This window comes from Mauremys mutica, chromosome 8 (genome assembly GCF_020497125.1).
Source record: "Mauremys mutica isolate MM-2020 ecotype Southern chromosome 8, ASM2049712v1, whole genome shotgun sequence".
Taxonomy (NCBI): Eukaryota; Metazoa; Chordata; order Testudines; family Geoemydidae; genus Mauremys; species Mauremys mutica.
The window spans coordinates 61294466-61315641 of NC_059079.1; the positions used below are offsets into that span (position 1 = coordinate 61294466).

Here is a 21176-nt window from a genome sequence, read left to right on the forward strand (position 1 = left end):
TGTGTTTTTGAAACATAAGATAGATAAATCTTATAGAGCAAAATGACTAGTCTGAAAATGCACAGAAGCTTTGTAACTTTACGCTAATGATGCTCAAACTGTGGTCCATGTTCATCAGTAGTCTGGGAAGCCTTTCCTGATAATCTGCAAAAACTATTAGGACACCCAAGCAGCAGAGGCATTGGGATGTGGTGAGGGGAGGTGATACATGAGAGGATATTCCTGTCCATAGAATGAAAAGTTTGCAGAACCACTGCTCCAGATTACTAATGATGCTATGCACTGGAAACCATGTGATGAGAAGAGGAGCCAAGTCTCTTCATACTTAAATATACTTTTTAATATTCTTATATAAAAAAGCCTTTGCCAAGATCATATTCTTTCAATAAAGAGCAAAAATTAAAATACACATCAATTGGAGGCTGATGCTAACAAACAATAAATCTTAAATAAGACCCAACACTTTAAAAACAAGGCGATGGAGTGGTTGTTATCAAGGCAAACAAAGTTAAATGTCAAGCATTACTATGGATATAGGTCATTGGTTTCTATTATTAATTAATGCCATCCAGCAGCTACCCACAGCAGGGGGTAAAGTGTGTTCATCACCATTTCAATTACCTTTTTTTTTTATAAACAGTTCTGCACACTTGTCACTTTGCAGCCACACAAAACTGAGGTTCTATATAGTTTATTCTAGAAAACAAAAGCATACATAATTTTTACCTTTGTGATGAGAATCCTGTATTTGTCCAACATGGCCTGGTTGTCATGGCATCCTGCTAGCAACTGCCAAATCTCTGCTCTTAGTGCCTCTGGAACACCACTCTTCACCAGTGTAGACAGTCCTTTTGGCCGCACAGCAAGGTTATTGTGCCTGAGAAAACAAATTAAGTGTTTACCTCTCCTATATGAGGAGACAAAAACATCCAGTATGAGAAATACATGGAAAGTTTTCTGAGTATGTGTGTTGTTCCAAAAAGTACAGTCACTACTAATTCAAACCATAAATATTTGTTTCATTGCTCATATTTGCAAGTACTTCTCAGGTTACTAGCAAAACTGCCACAAGAATTTATATCGGGATCGGTGACAAAATTTGCTGAATACCCAAAATCAAAATGTGCTCATTACCCAAAAGGTCAAAATTAGAGAGGTTTAATCAAGACTAGAAATGTATGAACTGAAGGAACAAAGCTAGTCAATGGAGAACACATTGATAAATGAAATTCATTGCTGGCAAGTGCAACAATTTGCAGTACACAGAACAATTTGACTATTCATACACATAGGTGAGCTAAAAATTAACTATTAAAGAAAAAGGCATAGTCATTATGGAAGTTCATTTAAAACATCTGCTCAATGCACAGTTGCAGTTTAAAAAAAGCAAATAAAATACATTGGGTTTTATAAAAAGAGGCATTGAGTATATTTTAATACTATTGTTATGGAGGCACTAGTTACAGCTCCATAGTTAAAGCTGAGTTGAGTTTTGCTTGTAAAGCAGGGATTCAACCTCTTTGTTATGTAGAAATAGAATATACAGTATTTCCACCAAATTACAGCACTTCCTCTGAGTACTGAATTAATTTTCCTAAGAATTTACAAGTAAATCCATTAACTAATGAGTTAAAATTAATTAAAAATAGGAATTTTTAAAATAATTTAGCACTTCTCTATTAGACTTCTTGTCCTCTGCTTCTTCATCTAGTCCCACTCCCTTCATAGAAGATGGAAAAGATTCATGCATGGCTGGGACATATGTTTTTTTAAAATTAACACATAATTAATCTGTGGAACTCACTTCAAAAATTGAGGGAAAGGGCCTAGTAGAATTTAAAAAGGATTACATAATGATAACAACAAACTTTTTTTTTAATCAATGTTACAAATAATCATCATGGTTTTCCATAATAAACAGAAACAAGACAGACAGATTTCTGTCTCTAACTTAACTACTTTGAGATATTCTCCAAAGAAGCCTTTCCTTTCTTGTACTCAATTGGAAAACAAACTTGTTTTCAATGACTGGTCATAAACATGAACGTTTTCTGTTTTGTTGAAAATTAAAAGGCTAGGTTCAGGACAGATCATTCAAAATCCAACACTCCACTCAAGCAAACAAAAGACATAACTGTCCCTTTCCTACTTTGTATCATGTTTTATAGTGGGTCGCCTGTGACTAATGGATTTCTCATAGGAGGAGAAGCTATTATCCAACAGAAATATTGTAAATGCTAGATATTTTAAGCATCTTCAAAGTAAAGAAATTTCTATTCAGGAGCAAATAAGTGGGTGTGAATTGAATCTCAAACACAAGTTACACACACAGTGAGCATAAACTAGTTAGCGAGATATCCATATCCATGAGAAAGTAGTTCAAGATTTGTTTGGTAAATTATTTATATAGTGCCATTGCTATGTACAGACAAGTAAGAAAACAAACTCCCTGTCACCCATAGACTTTATAATTTAATTTAAATGGAAGTGAAACAACCACCAACCAGGCAAGTGGTAAGAAGGGGACAAAAGAAAAAATAATTGAATCCTACTGTATAAAACCAAACAAATAACTACGCCCCCAAAATACACAAAGTTTAAACAGTCTGAAATGGGGTGAAGAAGTTCATCAGTTCTGAAGCAATAATTCCATAAGATACATGCTGTACTTGTGAGTGTGCTTTCCACACCTGCACATTTAACTACAATTGCTTTTTATTTGTTAGGTAATTTACAGAAACCACAGCAGACAATTTTTCTTTGTAAGTAAACATAAAGGCCTACTTAATTCTGAGCCTTTTAACATGTAGATAAATCCAACAAAGAGCTAAGATGGCAAGCTTTCACATGCACATGAAAGACAGTAAGCAATTCTTCACTGCCAGCAGCAAGAGCACACAGATAATAATATACAGTGATAGCCAAGAGAGCTGAATACTGTACTCCATGTATTACCACCATCATAGATTTCCAACTTCCAAGCATGTTAGAGCACTGCATGCACAGGATCATAATGGATCTGTTACATAAATACTCAAGTACATTAACTTTACTGCACAGATAGCACTTCTCTTGGTAGTATTAGATAGTTCAGTTTATGTTATAAAATAACCATGCAGTCAAGCAAAACTCTGTACCTTTACAATTAGCAACTCTTCAGGTATCTGAGTGTCTGTCTGGGAAATAGTTTAAACTATTAATATTCCTTGCTGTCCATTTTACTGTAGAAAATAAATATGCATGCTTTTTACTTACTCTACTGCCAGATGACCCTCTGCCATCTGTTTGGTTGTGGAAACAGCGTTTTTTATTTAAACACACACACACACACACACACACACACACACACAAAGCTTTGCTTATCTTCATCACATACACAGTTTGGCATTTGGAAAGGACTAGGTCTCTCATGGCTGCTGGTGGATTCACATCTTTAATTTCTTACAAAGTAGGCATTTATTATCTTGGCTACACTTCAGCAGTTGTTATTTAATAGGTCAAAGAACAAATACAGGATATTATCAGAGATGCCAAGACCATATGATTATGGCCTGGGAGGAAATAACAGAAGAACAATAAAAAGTTACAGTTGCTATAAATATTTCTGGTTAAAGACTACTAAGTATGGCCATTATCTATGTACACATCAGAAACTATTATCCACATCTTTTTGAGAATTCAGCTGGTTATGACAGAAGTTCAGCTCAGAAAAAGAGACCTCATTCTAAGGATGCCCTACATATTGTGACTTATTAAATAAATGACAAGACAGTCCCCTATCTTCCATTTGTGTTTTTTTCCTGCTTATCTTGTTTTGATTTCTAGTTACAGAATATACATTATCTTTTAGGAAAAAATCTCTGTTACAGATTACATCTCCACAATTTTTCTGTTATATCAGTCCACTAGTTTACAGTAACATTAAATGACAGGTAGCAATTAACATGCAAGAAGTTTTTATCTCCAAAATAGTCAATGCACTAATACTCAAAACGGAAATGTTAATTTCTTACGAAGGCATGTATCTTCTTTCAGCATATGCTGTAGTGTTTGGCACGTTGGAGGAGCTTATTTTATTTGATCTATTTTTAATTTTCAAACTGTTACATTTCTGATCAACCGTTTAATGCTATACTTTTCAAAAAATCCTGGAAAGACTAAACTATTCCTCAAAAGTTTAAATACTGAACAGGCCAAATTCATCTCTGACATAACATCAGTGGAGTTGCACTAAAGCTGAATCTGGCCAAGCATGTTTTAGGTTTAATCCATTTCCTCCTACCCCTCATTAATGCAAGCCTGGATTAAGGCAATATGGGGTTCCAGGCACATCTCCAAGCAACCTCCCCATCTGACGTGGTGGTAATAGCAAAGACCATCCATCCAAGAATCATCTCCTAGGGCAGTGGACAGCCTACCCGTTCTCCTCTTTGGGAGAGCTTATACAGTATACCCAATTTATACATATACAGTATGCCCAAACCCATCTCTCTACATCTGAACATGCTGGGTGGGGTCAGCACAAGACCAGCAATGCCCCAGCCCCACCAAGGTCTCAATGTGGAGGGGTCTCTTCTACCACCCCAGTAGAAGGCCCTGTAGAGCAGTGGTTCTCAACCAGGAGTACACATACCCTGGTGGTATGCAGAGATCTTGCAGCGGGTACTCAACACATCTAGATCAGTTTCTCAACCTGGGGGTTGTGAATCACAGGGGGGTTGCAGGATGGGTTTAGAGGGGTCACAAGTGTGGCACTGATGTTAGAGGGTGGCAAGCAGGGCAATTTCCCAGGGCCCCATGCCACAGGGGACCCCACGAAGCTAAGTTAGATGCTTCAGCCTTGGGCGTCAGGGTTTTGGCTTCAGCTCTGCCACCCGAGGCTCTGGCTTCAGACAAGGCTCACAAATGAAAAACAGGCTCAAGTATCATACTGATATGTAAGTACAATATTTATATTCCAATTGATTTATTTAATAATTATATGGTAAAAATGAGAAAGTCAGCAGTTTTTCAGTAATAAGATGCTGTGACACTTTTGTATTTTTACGTCTGAATTTGTGAGTAAGTAGTTTTTAAGTGAGGTGAAACTTGAGACTTGAAACTTGACAAATCAGACTCCTGAAAGGGGTACAGTAGTCTGGAAAGGTTGAGCACCACTGCTGTAGAGGATGGTTCCTGCTGCCACCACCTACACAGAGGGCTCTGCTGGGTTAATAGTAGCAGAAAGTCCCCACAGAGAAAGTCCTCAGATAAACTAGCAGGCAGGGGCCTGCAGCTGCTGTTCTTCAAGCTGGCTGAGGTCCTTCCCCTCCTAGGCTAACCACTCATACCCTGCGTGTTTTTCAGGAGAATTTGCATATGAAAACTGAGGATGGAAAAGTGCTTTGCATTCCAATCTGATCTTATTTAAAGATTGAGTGAGTGTGGAAGCTAAATCCCACAGCAGATCCATTCCACTCCATTCCTTCAATTACGTTTTTCTAAAATTTTAAATTCTTAAATGAAAGTTGGGTATAACTCTGCAGTGGGACAATTTAGCAGAAACAACCACCGCCGTATTATTGTAACCCTATCATTATATTAGCACCCAAACAGTGCTAGGTACTTTACAGAAAAATAAAATACCCACCGCTCCTAAAGATCCTACATTTTAATAGTAGACTTGATTCAATGGGTGAAAGCAACAAACAATCGAGGCAAGATAAGGAATAGAGTCACAAATAATAAGGGAATGAGGATAATCTGGTTTGGCGCATGCATATTTTGCTAGTTCCATAATACACACACACTTTTTTGTTCTAATCTATTCTTCATTTAGCTCTGAAGTCCCAAAATTAACATTCCATCCATACTGGCACTATCCATGTAGCTTGATTCCATGTTTATGTTTATTTTCACAAGCATAGGCAGTACCCACTATAGTTATTTGCATAACCGTTTCTATTACAACCTTCAATTTGCAGATGCTCATAATTTTCAACCCCCACATTATGGCCTAAAATTTTCTATGCTTGGTCTTCATCTCAACAGGATTTTATTTTAATCTGGGCAAAACTCTTCTGGACATTTTTGAATTGTGAAAAGGTGAAATGAAGATGTTTTTATCCGTTTGAAAAAAAGTTGCAACCTGTTTTCTAGGTATTTGAGAATTTCTAAGCTATTTCACCAAATTTTAACTTTTCACATGCCTTTCATGTATCCTGGATTGCCTTCTTTTGAAAGATGTAAATATGCATTTGTTCACCTGGGAAGACTAAGTTACTCAAACATATAAGACCTCAATTTTAATTTTTCTAGCCTTGTGTGAATATGCATTTGAATGTTAACTTGAAATTGAGAATTTTGCCAAAAAATACAGTTGATCAAATTTAATTTTGTCTAAACAAGGCAATTTGAAGTCTGTTACATGATTTAAAAACAAAAACAAACAAAAAACCTCTGCTTGGCATCTGAGAAAACAGATCAGTGTCCCCTTGGGATACTATCATGTATAGGATCAACAAACAGAATCAATACCAATGAAACCATAATTCACAACATGTAACATCATAAGGAGGAAAGATTTAGGAATGGACAAATCTAGTACAAATGAATAAATCAGGCTATAAAGATAAGCATTTAAACAGGATGGGGGGAGCATGAAATGAACCATTTTTAACACCAAGATGGAGGAGAATTATTAGTCAAATAAACCTCTGAAAATGCAGTAACACAGGGACCAAGGCTTTCATGGAAGCACTGGCAGAGAGATCCCCAGAATAACCACCAATTAAAGATACAAGTGCTAATCCTTTATGCGCTGGGTTTAAATACGTTTTCATATGGAGCATCTCTATTTTTTAATCATAACTAAAATGTTTGGAGTTTTTTTTTAAATGGAGAAAGAAAAGTAAAATTTAAGCTGAAGGAATTTTAGGCCTTATACTGTTTTATGAGCCATTATCTGCTCTTCTGAAGGGTGAAAAGGTTCAGTATTTAAAAATCTAAATGAGAAAAAATAATATTTACCATCTCCCCAGTAATTCTCCCCAGGAATACAAGACCTTCTCAGGACAATCCTTAGACACATCACCAGTACCACTTGAGAGTTCGTTATCACTCTCTGCAAAGAAACAAAAACATGCACAGATTTACCAAAGAGCTAACAGATTATAGAACAACAAATTTTTCTGACAAAAAAACAGTTATATGAGACTACACAAAAAAAGATAGAAAACACAAATGAATATGGAAAGCTTGAGGATTTGTGCAGACAAGTGTGGGATGAAATTTAAGATGCAGAAGTTTAAAATTAACACATTTAGGAAAGAATACACAACAGACATAGATTAGGGAACTATTATCTAGAAAGTATGTGAAGATACTCGGTGGCAATCAGTGATACATTAAATAAGAGTACTCAGTGCTATACTACTGCCGAATACAAGCCAATTCCATTTCCAGGTTTTATATACAGAGAAATTTCCCATCAAGTAGAGCAGATTATATTAGTCCTTTACATTGCATCATACCTAGGATACCATGCACAGTTCTTGCCTCAGAAACTCTGATCACACTCCACAGTGATGAAATTGTATCTTACTGAAAGAGATCCACAGAAGAGCAGCAAAAGTGATTTTGTGACTTGGAAGCCGAAATCATATGGGAAGTTAGAAGTGAAGAGGCAATAATCTCAGAAGTGTTAAGGATAAGTGGCTTTAATGGAGAGTTAGATACAGAAGTAAAATGGGTTGGATGAGCCTGTGAATCAGAAATTATGTTGAAGGTAAAATTTTCTAAACAGCTTAAGTGAGTTAGGAGTCTAAGGGCAGGTCTACACTAAGGGCGGGGGTCGAACTAGGGTACGCAAGTTCAGCTACGTGAATAGCGTAGCTGAACTCGAAGTACCTTAGTTCGAACTACTTACCCGTCCAGACGCCGCGGGATCGAAGTACGCGGCTCCAAGGTCGACTCCGCCACCGCCGTTTGCAGTGGTGGAGTACCGGAGTCAACCGGAACACGCGGGGAGTTCGAACTATCGCGGCCAGATTAGACGCGATAGTTCGAACTCCGAGAAGTCGAACTCACCGCGTCGACCCGGCAGGTAAGTGTAGACTAGCCCTAAGTCCCATTTTCAAACATCATGGGGGAAACTGACCAGCACAACTATTTTGGTATAATTTAGCTATAACAGAATAACTCCCCCATATGGACACTATTCTGGAATTACATCACTTATCTTCTGGAATAGATCATCTATGCAGGGAGCTATTCCAAAATAGCTACTGCAAAACAGTTATTCCAGAATTGCTATTTCCCTGTGGAGACAAGCCCCAAATCTCACTGAGTTCAGGTTCCTAAATCACTTCTGAAAATGGGACTCTAAATGGTCATATGCTTTGCTAGCTGTCATATATATCTACTACCCAGAGGTTGTTTCTGAAGCTTTTCCCCCCACATCCAAACCTCAAGCGTGGGCTGTTTCACAGAGGGAAGTTTAATGATCACTCTTTCTAGAAAGGTTCATGATTAAAGACTAGATTCATCTCATAGGGTATTGGCTGACAACTGAAAAGGGAATGGGCTAGATGTCACAAAGTGTTCCCTCTCAGGTGCAAGACTTAGTGGGGTTACATGTGTTTTGTGTACTGGGAAACAATGTGACCACAACCATTATATGGAAAGACAGTAACTCATTTAGTTGGGTTGACCTAATCCTCCATTCAATCAGGATAATCTGGGGAGTCTATGAAATAATCTTGGAGGTTTTTTTGAGTCACATGAACTTGGTGAAGATTCTGCTCAAGCTGAGGAAGGACTGGCCCAAAAGCTTTTGGGGCAAGATACCTATCACAAAATTCCTTTTGTCTCGCACTGAAACATTTCACATTGCTCTCACCTGACTCCATCTAATATGCAGAGTGGTATTGACGAATTTATGGCCAGGGTGGGGCCAAACTAAACAGCCAAAAGAAGTTATGAAATCTTTGTAGTTCATATACATCAGAGGACCCATCATCACCAAAAATAAACACAGATACAAAGGAGGACCTGTCACCATCTATACAAACTTTTTCCTGGTCCCAACCACTGAAACCACAGATTTCTGATTATATGTTTACTAGTAATTTTAGGTCTTTAAAACAAAATCTTAAAAGTAAATATTGTTAAATATTCGAAACTAGTATGGTTTAGAAGATAACTGGTACTGTGATCAGGCCCAATCACAGCTCTTTTGTACCACTCTGGAAGCACAAAAGAGTCGCTGCCATGTTCCCATTATCCTTGGAGGCCCAAAGCAGCTAAGTATAGTTCAGAGCAGGCCTGAGTATGCTTTAAATTTTGCCTGGGAGCAAACTATCTCAAGAATCCAGAGAGCTCAAAAGGTGGCTTAAAGCAACTTTTGCTCCTCAAGAGTGTGACAGAGTTCAGCCACACTCATGAGTCTCTGCCAACATCTGTAATTTTCCAAGAATTTTCAACATTTCATATTAGAAACAAGTTGATTTATTGTTGGCATCAGTAGTTCATGTAGAGGAGGATCTGTCCAACATACTGGCATGATTTCTCTCCTAACTAAATCTTCATCACTGTCACTCTGACGCCAATTAATCATCTCAGCAGTTGCCAAGTACAAGTCATTAATAAAAACATATCGGTCCTTGAATTTGACAACCAAACATGAAGACAAGATAGCTCCTGTCTTGTACCTCAAAAACACTCAAAGCAATGTGAACAGAAATGCTGGTTTGGAAAAACAGAGTTCCACAATCTCCTCCCATTTCAAACCAAAACATGGTTCATGAAATTCTTTGTGTCAGAACCAGTTTGCATGGTTTCATAGGTCCTGAAATAAAGTAGATGTACCGTATTTTCCGGCGTATAAGACGACTGGGCGTATAAGACGACCCCCTAATTTTCCACGTAAAACATAGGTTTTGGCCTATACTCGCCGTATAAGACTACCCCCCGTTCCGAGGCTGAAGGACCCACCACCGAAGACCCGGTAGGGAACCGTCCAGTGAGTACACCCCCCACCCACGTCCTGCCCCCCCTCAGAAACCACAACCCATAACCCCCCCTGCCCTGCTCCTTGTCCCCTGACCACTCCTTCCCAAGACCCCCAACCCTAACTCCCCCCCAGGACCCCACCCCCTGCCAAACTTGCCCCGCTCCCTGTCCCCTGACTGCCCCGACTCCATCCACCACCATCCCAACAGACCCCAGGAATTCCCACGCGGCGCCTACCCAACCCCCCCTTCCCCATCCTCATCCCCTGTCTGCCCCCCCAGAACCTCTGCCCGATCCAACCCCTCCTCCCCCGCCCCAGTCCCAGCCCTGGCCCTGGCCTCTTACCCCTGCCGGGGGCCAGGGTCGGAGCCGCAGCCGCGGGGCCCGGCTCCCTCGGGCCCGGCCGACACCGGAGCCGGAGCCGCAGCCGCGGGGCCCGGCTCCCCGGGCCGACACCGGAGCCGGAGCCGCAGCCGCGGGGCCGGCTCCCCGGGCCGACACCTGAGCTGGAGCCGCGGGGCCCGGCTCCCCGGGCCGACCCCGGGACCGGCGCCGCTGCCGCGGGGCCCGGCTCCCCGGCCGGGCCGACACCGGGACCGGCGCCGCAGCCGCGGGGCCCGGCTCCCCGGGCCGGGCCGACACCGGGACCGGCGCCGCAGCCGCGGGGCCCGGCTCCCCGGGCCGACACCGGGACCAGCGCCGCAGCCGCGGGGCCCGGCTCCCCGGGCCCGGCCGACACCGGAGCCGGCGCCGCAGCCACGGGGCCCGGCTCCCCGGGCTGACACCGGGACCGGCGCCTCAGGTAAGTCATCCCGCCCCCTCCCCCACACGCCCGGCTTACCTGCCCACTCCTTTTTTCAGGCTTCCCGCGAACATTTGATTCGCGGGAAGCCGGGGAAGGGGAGGAGAAGGAGGGCGGAGCGTTCATGGGAGCGGTGTCATCTATTAAGCCTGCTCGGATTGGCTGAGTCAGAGAGGCAGGCTATTACAACCTTTGCCAATCCGAGCAGGCTTTGTATGCATTAATGGCATACACCAGAGAGACGCCTCCCAGGATTGGCTCAGCCGAAGCCTGTTTATACCCGGCGTATAAGACGACCCCCGATTTTTGGGGGTTGTTTTTTAGTTTCAAAAGTCGTCTTATACGCCGGAAAATACGGTAGGTTTGAATGAATCCAGTTGCCCCATTTTTTTTAATCTCCATGCAATCCTACAGGCAAAATTTTGATTTGATGGGTTCATATCCTTTTGAGCAGGTTCACTGGAACCAAAAGTAGAAACACTGAGCTCAGAAAAAGCAATTTTCCCTTATTAAGCAAAGATATGATGATAATTAAGTGTATTAAAATATACAATAGTAAAATGAGACAGCTCTCAATAACTTGAAGAATTCATTACGGCCCATGGAAATGTACTGTATTTTGAAGCCCAGATCTGCAAAGCATATTATTAAATTCTAAAGCAAATAACGGGAAATATTGTGGACCCATTCTCCTTTTCCTCACAACCTGAGCAGTTCTTAAAATTTAAATTTAAAAACAGTATTTTTTTAAAGAAATTTAATAGCATAAATTAAATTTTAAAAATTCTCCCCTCTCCTGATTTTCTCAGCTAGATCAGATAGCTTAGATACAATACTTCCCTCTTCTTTCCCTGAGACACTAAGTAAAAATGGATTCTGCTGAGCAGATCCATTACTGGTCACATGGGGTAATTCAGCCAATCAGAATAAAATATGACATGTCCCACTAATCTACCTGGTCCAAACCTGAAGCTCATAACAAATAGAAACGTCAACATCCAAAGCAGAACAAAGCAAAATTAATCAGAAAAATGTTCCAAGGTGAAAGCTGATAGATAGATAGATAGATAGATAGATAGATAGATAGATAGAGATAGATAGATAGATAGATAGATAGATAGATAGATAGATAGATAGATAGATAGATAGATAAACTTGAGAACCTGGTTGGTAACGTATGTTCACAAGTAAAAAGGTTCTACTAAACCACTGCTGAAAATAAATGCACAAGAAATATTTTTGGAGTTTGAGAAACATATGACTAAGCTCTACAAGACATATTCCAGCCTGGTCAGCAACACTAGAAAGGTTGAAGGTTACTTAGCCTATAACTGAGGTTCTTGGAGATGGACTCTGCATATTCACACTCTTGGGACACGTGCCGACCAGTGCCATTGAACAGTGCAGCCTTCTAGTAGCAGTGTCAATATGAGCACTCACACAGCCCCTCACTGGTCCTTTCAACATTTGAGCATGTTCTGATGGCAGGGCTGTAAAAGCAGGCACTGCAGCGGTTGTCACCTCAGTTCCTTCCATCGTTAATAAGAACATAAGGACAGCCATACTGGGTCACACCAAAGGTCCATCCAGCCCAGTATCCTGTCTACCGACAGTGGCCAATGCCAGGTGCCCCAGACAGAGCGAACCTAACAGGTAATGATCAAGTGATCTCTCTCCTGCCGCCCATCTCCACCCTCTGATAAACAGAGGCTAGGGACACCATTCCTTACACATCCTGGCTAATAGCCATTAACTTCCATGAATTTATCTAGTTCTATTTTAAACCCTGTTATAGTCCTAGCCTTCACAACCTCCTCAGGCAAGGAGTTCCACAGGTTGACGGTGTGCTGTGTGAAGAACTACTTCCTTTTATTTGTTTTAAACCTGCTGCCCATTAATTTCATTTGGTGGCCCCTAGTTCTTATATTATGAGACCAAGTAAATAACTTTTCCTTATTCACTTTCTCTACACCACTCATGATTTTATATACCTCTATCATATCCCCTCCTTAGTCTCCTCTTTTCCAAGCTGAAAAGTCCTAGCATGTTTAATCTTTCCTCATACAGAAGCCATTCCATACCCCTAATCATTTTAATTGCCCTTCTCTGAACCTTTTCTAATGGCAGTATATCTTTTTTGAGATGAGACCACCACATCTGTATGCAGTATTCAAGATGTGGGCATACCATGGATTTATATAAGGGCAATAAGATATTCTCTGTCTTATTCTCTATCCCTTTTTGAATGATTCCTAACATCCTGTTTGCTTCTTTGACTGACGCTGCACACTGCGTGGACGTCTTCAGAGAATTATCCATGACGACTCCAAGATTAGCCCCCATCATATCGTATGTATAGTTGGGGTTCTTTTTTCCAATGTGCATTACTTTACATTTATCCACATTAAATTTCATTTGCCATTTTGTTGCCCAATCACTTAGTTTTGTGAGATCTTTTTGAAGTTCTTCACAGTCTGCTTTGGTCTTAACTATCCTGAGCAGTTTAGTATCATCTGCAAACTTTGCCACCTCACTGTTTACCCCTTTCTCCAGTTCATTTATGAATAAGTTGAATAGGATTGGTCCTAGGACTGACCCTTGGGGAACACCACTAGTTACCCCTCTCCATTCTGAAAATTTACCATTTATTCCTATCCTTTGTTCCCTGTCTTTTAACCAGTTCTCAATCCATGAAAAGATCTTTCCTCTTATCCCATGACAACTTAATTTACGTAAGAGCCTTTGGTGAGGGACCTTGTCAAAGGCTTTCTGGAAATCTAAGTACACTATGTCCACTGCATCCCCCTGGTCCACATGTTTGCTGACCCCTTCAAAGAACTCTAATAGATTAGTAAGACATGATTTCTCTTTTCAGAAACCATGTTGACTTTTGCCCAACTATGTATGTTCTGCTATGTATCTGACAATTTTATTCTTTACTATTGTTTCAACTAATTTGCCCAGTACTGACATTAGACTTACCAGTCTGTAATTGCCGGGATCACCTTTAGAGCCCTTTATATATATTGGCGTTACATTAGCCATCTTCCAGTCATTTGGTACAGAAGCCGATTTAAAGGATAGGTTACAAACCATAGTTCATAGTTCTGCAATTTCACATTTGAGTTCTTTCCAAACTCTTGGGTGAATGCCATCTGGTCCCGGTGACTTGTTACTATTACATTTATCAATTAATTCCAAAACCTCCTCTAGTGACACTTCAATCTGTGACAATTCCTCAGATTTGTCACCTACAAAGGACAGCTCAGGTTTGGGAATCTCCCTAACATCCTCAGCCATGAAGACTAAAGCAAAGAATTTATTTAGTTTCTTCACAATGACTTTATCGTCTTTAAGTGCTCCTTTTGTATCTTGATCATCCGGGGCCCCACTGGCTGTTTAGCAGGCTTCCTGCTTCTGATGTACTTAAAAAACATATTACCACCTACGTGGAAAAGCCTTAAAAGCCGGAGGCTAAGCGACCACGAGGAGCTAGCAAACAGGGGACTGCAAACAGGGGAGTTTATGGGAGAGAGATGTAATAAAATTGCTATGGTTAGGAAGGGCCGCACTGCCAGTGCCAACACTGCTTCTGTCTCCTCCACCTGCGCCTGTATCCAGACAGAGAACCTAACCATGGATGCCTCTACCCAGATCCTGATGTGGATTTGCAGAGACTGTGGCTTGCATTTCCCACTCTCAAAAAGCCAGCTGTGGGGACCATCCAATGTGAGAGGTGCCTGCTAGTGGAATCTCTCAGGAAGCAGGTGGGAGAGCTACAGGAGAAGGTCACTAGGCTGAGGAGCATCCGTGCACACGAAGAATTCCTTGACAGTATTTATATAGAGACTTCCAAGGCTGAGGACGCTATCCAGCTAGAGAGGACTACTGTCATGCCACCGGGGGAGGAGGAGGATATAACTCTGGTACAGGGAGGACACTGGCTGCTGGTTACTTCTGGCAGCAGGCAGTGATCCACCCCTACTCCCAACCCACCCACCATGGTGCTGGAGAACCGTTATGCTGCCCTGGCAACGAGTAATAAAGAATCACCCCCAAAGGTTGAAGAGGAGAAGCCATGTACCTCCAAGGCTGGAAGGATCACAGCCACCACTCCCAGAAGGAAACATAGGGTAGTGGTGGTTGGAGACTCTCTTCTGAGGGGGACGGAGGCATCCATCTTTTGCCCCGACATGGCATCCCAGGAGGTATGCTGACTGCCAGGGGCCTGTATCCGAGACATTATGGAGGGATTGTCGAGGATCACCTGGCCCTCTGACTACCACTCCATGCTACTCATCTACATGGGCACTAATGATACTGCAAGGTATGACCCTCAACAGATCAGAAGTGACTACAGGGTTCTGGGAGTAAAGGTAAGGGAGTTGGGAGCACAGGTGGTGTTCTCTTCAGTCCTTCCAGTCAAGGGTAGGGGCCTCAGCAGAGAGAGATGCATCTTGGAGGTGAATGCCTGGCTGCGAGGACTGTGTCGCCAGAATGGCTTCGGCTTCATTGACCACGGGATGCTGTTCCAGGGGCAAGGACTGCTAAACAGAGATGGGGTCCACCTATTGAGGAAGGCGAAGAGCATATTTGGCAACAGACTGGCTAACCTAGTGAGGAGGGCTTTAAACTAGGTTCGATGGGCGCAGGTGACCAAAGCCCACAGGTAAGTCAAAAACATGGAGACCTGGGAGGAGGGTCGGAATCTGCGGGGAGCATGGGCTGTTATAGCAGAAATAAGGGAGAGACAAGACAGAACTGTGGGGGGAGCAGGGAATCAAATCAGCATCATAGATGTCTGTATACTAATGCGAGAAGTATGGGGAATAAGCAGGAAGAACTCGAAATGCTAATAAACAAACACAACTATGATGTAGTTGGCATAATGGAGACTTGGTGGGATAATATGCATGACTGGAATATTGGTATAGAAGGGTACAGCTTGCTCAGGAAGGATAGGCAGGGGGAAAAGGGAGGAGGTGTTGCATTATATATTAAAAATGTATACACTTGGACTGAGGTTGAGATAGAAATAAGAGACAGACTTGTTGAAAGTCTCTGGGTAAGGATAAAAGGGGTAAAAAACAAGGGTGATGTCATGGTAGTGGTCTACTACCAGGGCCAGCTCCAGGCACCAGCGCTGCAAGCAGGTGCTTGGGGAGGCCAACGGAAAGGGGCGGCACGTAATAAGGACGTCCGGCTCTTCAGCAGCGGGTCCCTCAGTCCCTCTCAGAGGGAAGGACCTGCCACCAAATTGCTGCCAAAGAATGAAGCAGCGATGGTAAAGCTGCCACCGAAGTGCCGCCGATCGCAGCTTCCCCCCGCCGCCGCTTGGGGCGGCAAAAACCCTAGAGCTGGCCCTGTCTATTACAGACCACCAAACCAGAAAGAAGAGGTGTATGAGGCTTTTTTTAAACAACTAACAAAATCATCCAAAGCACAGGACTTGGTGGTGATGGGGGAATTCAACTACCCAGACATCTGTTGGGAAAATAACACAGCAGGGCACAGATTATCCAACAAGTTCTTGGAATGTACTGGACACAGTATTTTATTTCAGAAGGTGGAGAAAGCTACTGGGGGGAGGCTGTTCTAGATTTGATTTTGACAAATAGGGAGGAATTGGTTGAGAATTTGAACGTGGAAGGCAACTTGGATGAAAGCGATCATGAAATGGAAGAGTTCATGATTTTAAGGAAGGGTAGGAAGGAGAACAGCACAATATAGACAATGGATTTCAAAAAGGCAGACTTTAGCAAACTCAGGGAGTTGGTAGATAAAATCCCATGGGAAGCAAGTGTAAGGGGGAAAACAATTGAAGACAATTGGCAGCTTTTCAGAGAGACACTATTAATGGCACAAGAGCAAACTATCTCACTGCGTAGGAATAATAGGAAGTATGGCAAGAGACTACCTTGGCTTAACCAAGAGATCTTCAATGATCTAAAACGCAAATAAATAAATAAATAAATTAAATAAAAAGAGTCCTACAAAAAGTGGACACTCGGTCAAATTACGAAGGATGAATATAAACAAATACAACTATGCAGGGACAATATTAGAAAAGCAAAGGCACAAAATGAGATCAAACTAGCTAGGGACATAAAGGGTAACAAGAAAGCATTCTACAAATACATTAGAAGCAAGAGGAAGACCAAGGACTGAGTAGGCCCATTACTTAATGAGGTGGGGGAAGACAACAGAAAATGTGGAAATGGCAGAGGTGCTTAATGACTTGTTTGTTTCGGTTTTCATCAAGAAGATTGGTGGTGATTGGATGTCTAACATAGTGAATGCCTGTGAAAATGAGGTAGGATCAGAGTCTAAAATAGGGAAAGAACAAGTCAAAAATTACTTAGACAAGTTAGATGTCTTCAAATCACCAGGGCCTGATAAAATGCATCCTAGGATACTCAAGGAGCTGAATGAGGAGATATCTGAGCCATTGGTAATTATCTGTGAAAAGTCATGGAAGATGGGAGACATTACAGAAGACTGGAAAAGGGCAAATATAGTGCCTATCTATAAAAAGGGAAATAAGGACAAAGCGGGGAATTACAGACCAGTCAGCTTAACTTCTGTACCCAGAAAAATAATGGGGCAAATAATTAAAAAATCAATTTGCAAACACCTAGAAGATAATGAGGTGATAAATAACAGTCAGCATGGATTTGTCAAGAACAAATCATGTCAAACCAATTTGATAGCTTTCTTTGACGGAGTAACAAGCCTTGTGGATAGGAACTAAGTGGCAGATGTGGTATATCTTGACTTTAGTGAGACTTTTGATACTGTCCCACATGACCTTCTCATAAACAAATTAGGGAAATACAACCTAGATGGAGCTACTATAAGGTGGGTGCATAACTGGTTGGAAAATCGTTCCCAGAAAGTAGTTATCAGTGGTTCACAGTCATGCTGGAAGGGCATCGCAGGGGTCCCGCAGGGATCGGTTCTGGGTCTGGTTTTGTTCAATATTTTCATCAATGATTTAGATAATGGCATAGAGAGTACACTTATAAAGTTTGATCTGGACAAAATGATCTGGACAAACTGGAGAAATGGTCTGAAGTAAACAGGATTAAATTCAATAAGAACAAATGCAAAGTACTCCACTTAGGAAGGAACAATCAGTTGCATATATACAAAATGGGAAATGACTGCCTAGGAAGGAATACTACTGAAAGGGATCTGGGGGTCATAGTGTATCGAGCTAAATATGAGTCAGTGTAACACTGTTGGGGGAAAAAAAAAAGGCAAACATGATTCTGGGATGTATTGTAAGCAAGACACGAGAAGTAATTCTCCCGCTCTACTCCACTCTGATTAGGCCTCAACTGGAGTATCGAGTCCAGTTCTGGGTGCCACGTTTCAGGAAAGATGTGGACAAATTGGAGAAAGTCCAGAGATGAGCAACAAAAATGATTAAAGGTCTAGAAAACATGACCTATAAGGGAAGATTGAAAAAACTGGGTTTGTTTAGTCTGGAAAAGAGAAGACTGAGATGAGACATGATAACAGTTTTCAAATACATAAAAAGTTGTTACAAGGAGGAGGGAGAAAAATTGTTGTTGTTAACCTCTGCGGATAGGAAAAGAAGCAATGAACTTAAATTCCAGCAAGGGCAGTTTAGGTTGGACATTAGGAAGAATTTCCTGTCAGGGTGGTTAAGCACTGGACTAAATTGCCTAGGGAGGTTGCAGAATCTCCATCGTTGGAGATTTTTAAAAGCAGGTTGGACAAACACCTGTCAGGGATGATGCAGATAATACTTAGTCCTTCTTTGAGTGCAGGGGACTCGATTAGATGACCTCTCAAGGTCCCTTTCAGTTCCATGATTCTATGACGAAACATATTTTGGTTCAGAATTGTTATCCTAACAAATGGATGTATTTCAAATTTTTTATCTGGCTGTATTTATAATGAAAAAACTAACAGCTCCATTTTGTGTGGGCCTTTTGTTGAATTCTATTTAACAAATGTTCATTTAATAGACTTATTACTCTCCCACTAGTATTTAAACCCAATTACATATATAGAGTACTTAGCACTACCTTTTCAATAACTGCAGCTGTCTTTAAACAGCCAGGCACAGTAGATCTGATTCAGTGAGTATGATATTATTAACTTATATAGTAATTTAGAAATAAGTATTCTAAGTGCCATCTATAGCACATGCAAATAAACACATCCTTGCCCCCAAAGAACTTACAGTTTGAACGCATAAATAAGTGTAGTACATACTACAAACAATGGGTAGTAGTGCAATAATATTAAAGTAGATTTGCTTAGCTAAGCAGGTGGATTTTTGGTAGTGATCTGAAGGAGGAGAAAAGGTTCATGATGAGTTTTAACTGAAAACCTGTTACAAACAAAAGAAACTTTGGAGTGGGTGAGGGTGACAAAAAAGTAGTCAGGAGAGAAGCTTGAGCAGAGCACAGGGAGTGGGAAGGGATGTACAGGAGAAGGAAATTAGGTCAGATGTAGGTGGTAATGTCACTGGAGTGTTTTGAAAGTGAGAAGTTTAAATGTAGGAAAATAGGAGAAGTCAATAGAAACACTGAAGGTGACAAGGTATGGTCAGAGTAACAATAGGAAGATGCTACTGACAGCAGCATTTTGAACATATTAAATAAAACAGAGAGACAGTGAGGAAGACAGAAGAGAAGCAGGTTACAGTAGGTAAGCTGAGATAAGAAGCACCAGAGCATGGACCAGAGAGTGTTTTGGAAGTAATGATGGAGAAAAGGGAATAAATTATCAGAGCTAGTCAGGAAACGTTATGTCATTTCCAGTGAAAACTTGAGAAAAATTTTAAAAAATTAGTTTGTGTAAAAAAAGAGGTTCTCAATTACGATGATTTTTTGTTTCAATATAAATGCAAAAAAGATTAAAAATAACCTCTCACCAAAAATTCTATTTTATTGAAATAACATTTTTTGTTAAAAAAAAATCAGCCAGTTCTACAAATGACAAACTTATTTCTCTGGACTGCCATAATCAATGTAACAGTAAATCAGAAGCATGTTATATTTACATTAAGGTAAAATAGTTCATAGGGAGATAAAATCAGTTCATAGGAAACAGCAATGGCTTTGTAGATGCAGCTACAAATTTGGACATGAATGTGAACAAAGCTAGCCATGTTGGCTCCCGCCCATTGAGAAAAAAAGGCTGGATATGTGTAAGTTACATATTGAACTGGTATGGCAAAAAATATTTCCCAATAGCTATTTGAAAGATCATCTAAACATGGGGGGTGGGGGGGACTTTAAAAAGCTACATGACAATGTGTTGCTAGCTCTGTGAACAGCTGTAGCAAATAAATGTTTCCATTCACTATCACCCTTATTTCTGTTCATGAACTGTTTGACCAGACTTCAATTTTTTACAGAATTTGTTTGCTATTCAAAATTCTTCAAGTACCATTTCATGCTGACAAATTCCAACCTGTTGATTATTTGCAAATTATTTGCTAAGTGTCTGCTATTTTTATTACCACTATGTAATTAGTCATATGGTATTGCTTCTTTTTCCTCTTTGGAAGAGCAATTAAAACAGTGGCTGGGGGAGGACTGAATCAGATTATCGTAATAGAGGCTGAGGGCAGATACAGAATTATCTCATCACATCAATATGAACTAACTGGGAAGGGCAGGTGTGGTCCCCTCTCCATCCATGAAAGGTTGGGTCATATTCTGGCTTAGTTTATATTAAAAAAAAACAAAATATACATTTTGAAACAGTTAAGGTGGTATCATGATGCATCCCACCCTCTCAACACCTTAAAAACATGGAAATAAATTAAGGGAGAAGTCTCCTGCATTGCTTGCTACTTTCACATTGCCTACAACACAGTCAATAACACACTCCCATCAGGCTTTCTCTTCTCTCTCCAACAGATACCAAAAAGCAATACATAGCCCAGCTTCAAATTCATGCTGTTCCACAAAGCCTTAATGGCGACCTCATGTGCTCATATCATTTATATGAGCAGACTGGCATACCTGACTGTCACGCAAACCATTTTTATGGGAAGTTAATCTGCCTCTACAATGCTAAAGTCGTCATCAAGGTTTTGCATAAAAACTCTGGGAGAAAGCTCTTGGGTTAGGACACTCTGACAGACAATTGCCCCCTCAAAGTAGTATGAGCAAAGGACCATTACATTGCGGCTATGTACGTTGACCCCACTTTTTAAAATATCAGATGTATTTTATGTGCGTTTCTCCCTTTCCTTCCTGAGGGGGCAACAGGCAAAGAACTGGTAGCAAAGACTAACAGATTGGCAACATGCATTCAGCAAGGGCCTGATCCAAACATCAGGGAGCATCATGCTGCTCAGAGGAGTGCAACAGTAATAACAGGAGCAGCATGATGG

At 41.2% G+C, this 21176-nt stretch overlaps 1 protein-coding gene across 5 annotated transcripts in view; it reads right to left on the reverse strand.

The window, feature by feature from the left end:
- RABGAP1L (RAB GTPase activating protein 1 like) overlaps positions 1 to 21176 on the reverse strand; it is a 541073-nt gene that overhangs the window by 402531 nt on the left and 117366 nt on the right. For all 5 annotated transcript variants that reach the window (XM_045026098.1, XM_045026099.1, XM_045026100.1 and 2 more), the window contains exons 12-13: positions 7009 to 7102; positions 727 to 877 (exon numbers count right to left, since the gene is read on the reverse strand). In XM_045026098.1, coding sequence (XP_044882033.1) covers positions 727 to 877; positions 7009 to 7102 — 245 coding nt within the window. The remainder of the gene's footprint in view (positions 1 to 726; positions 878 to 7008; positions 7103 to 21176) is intronic.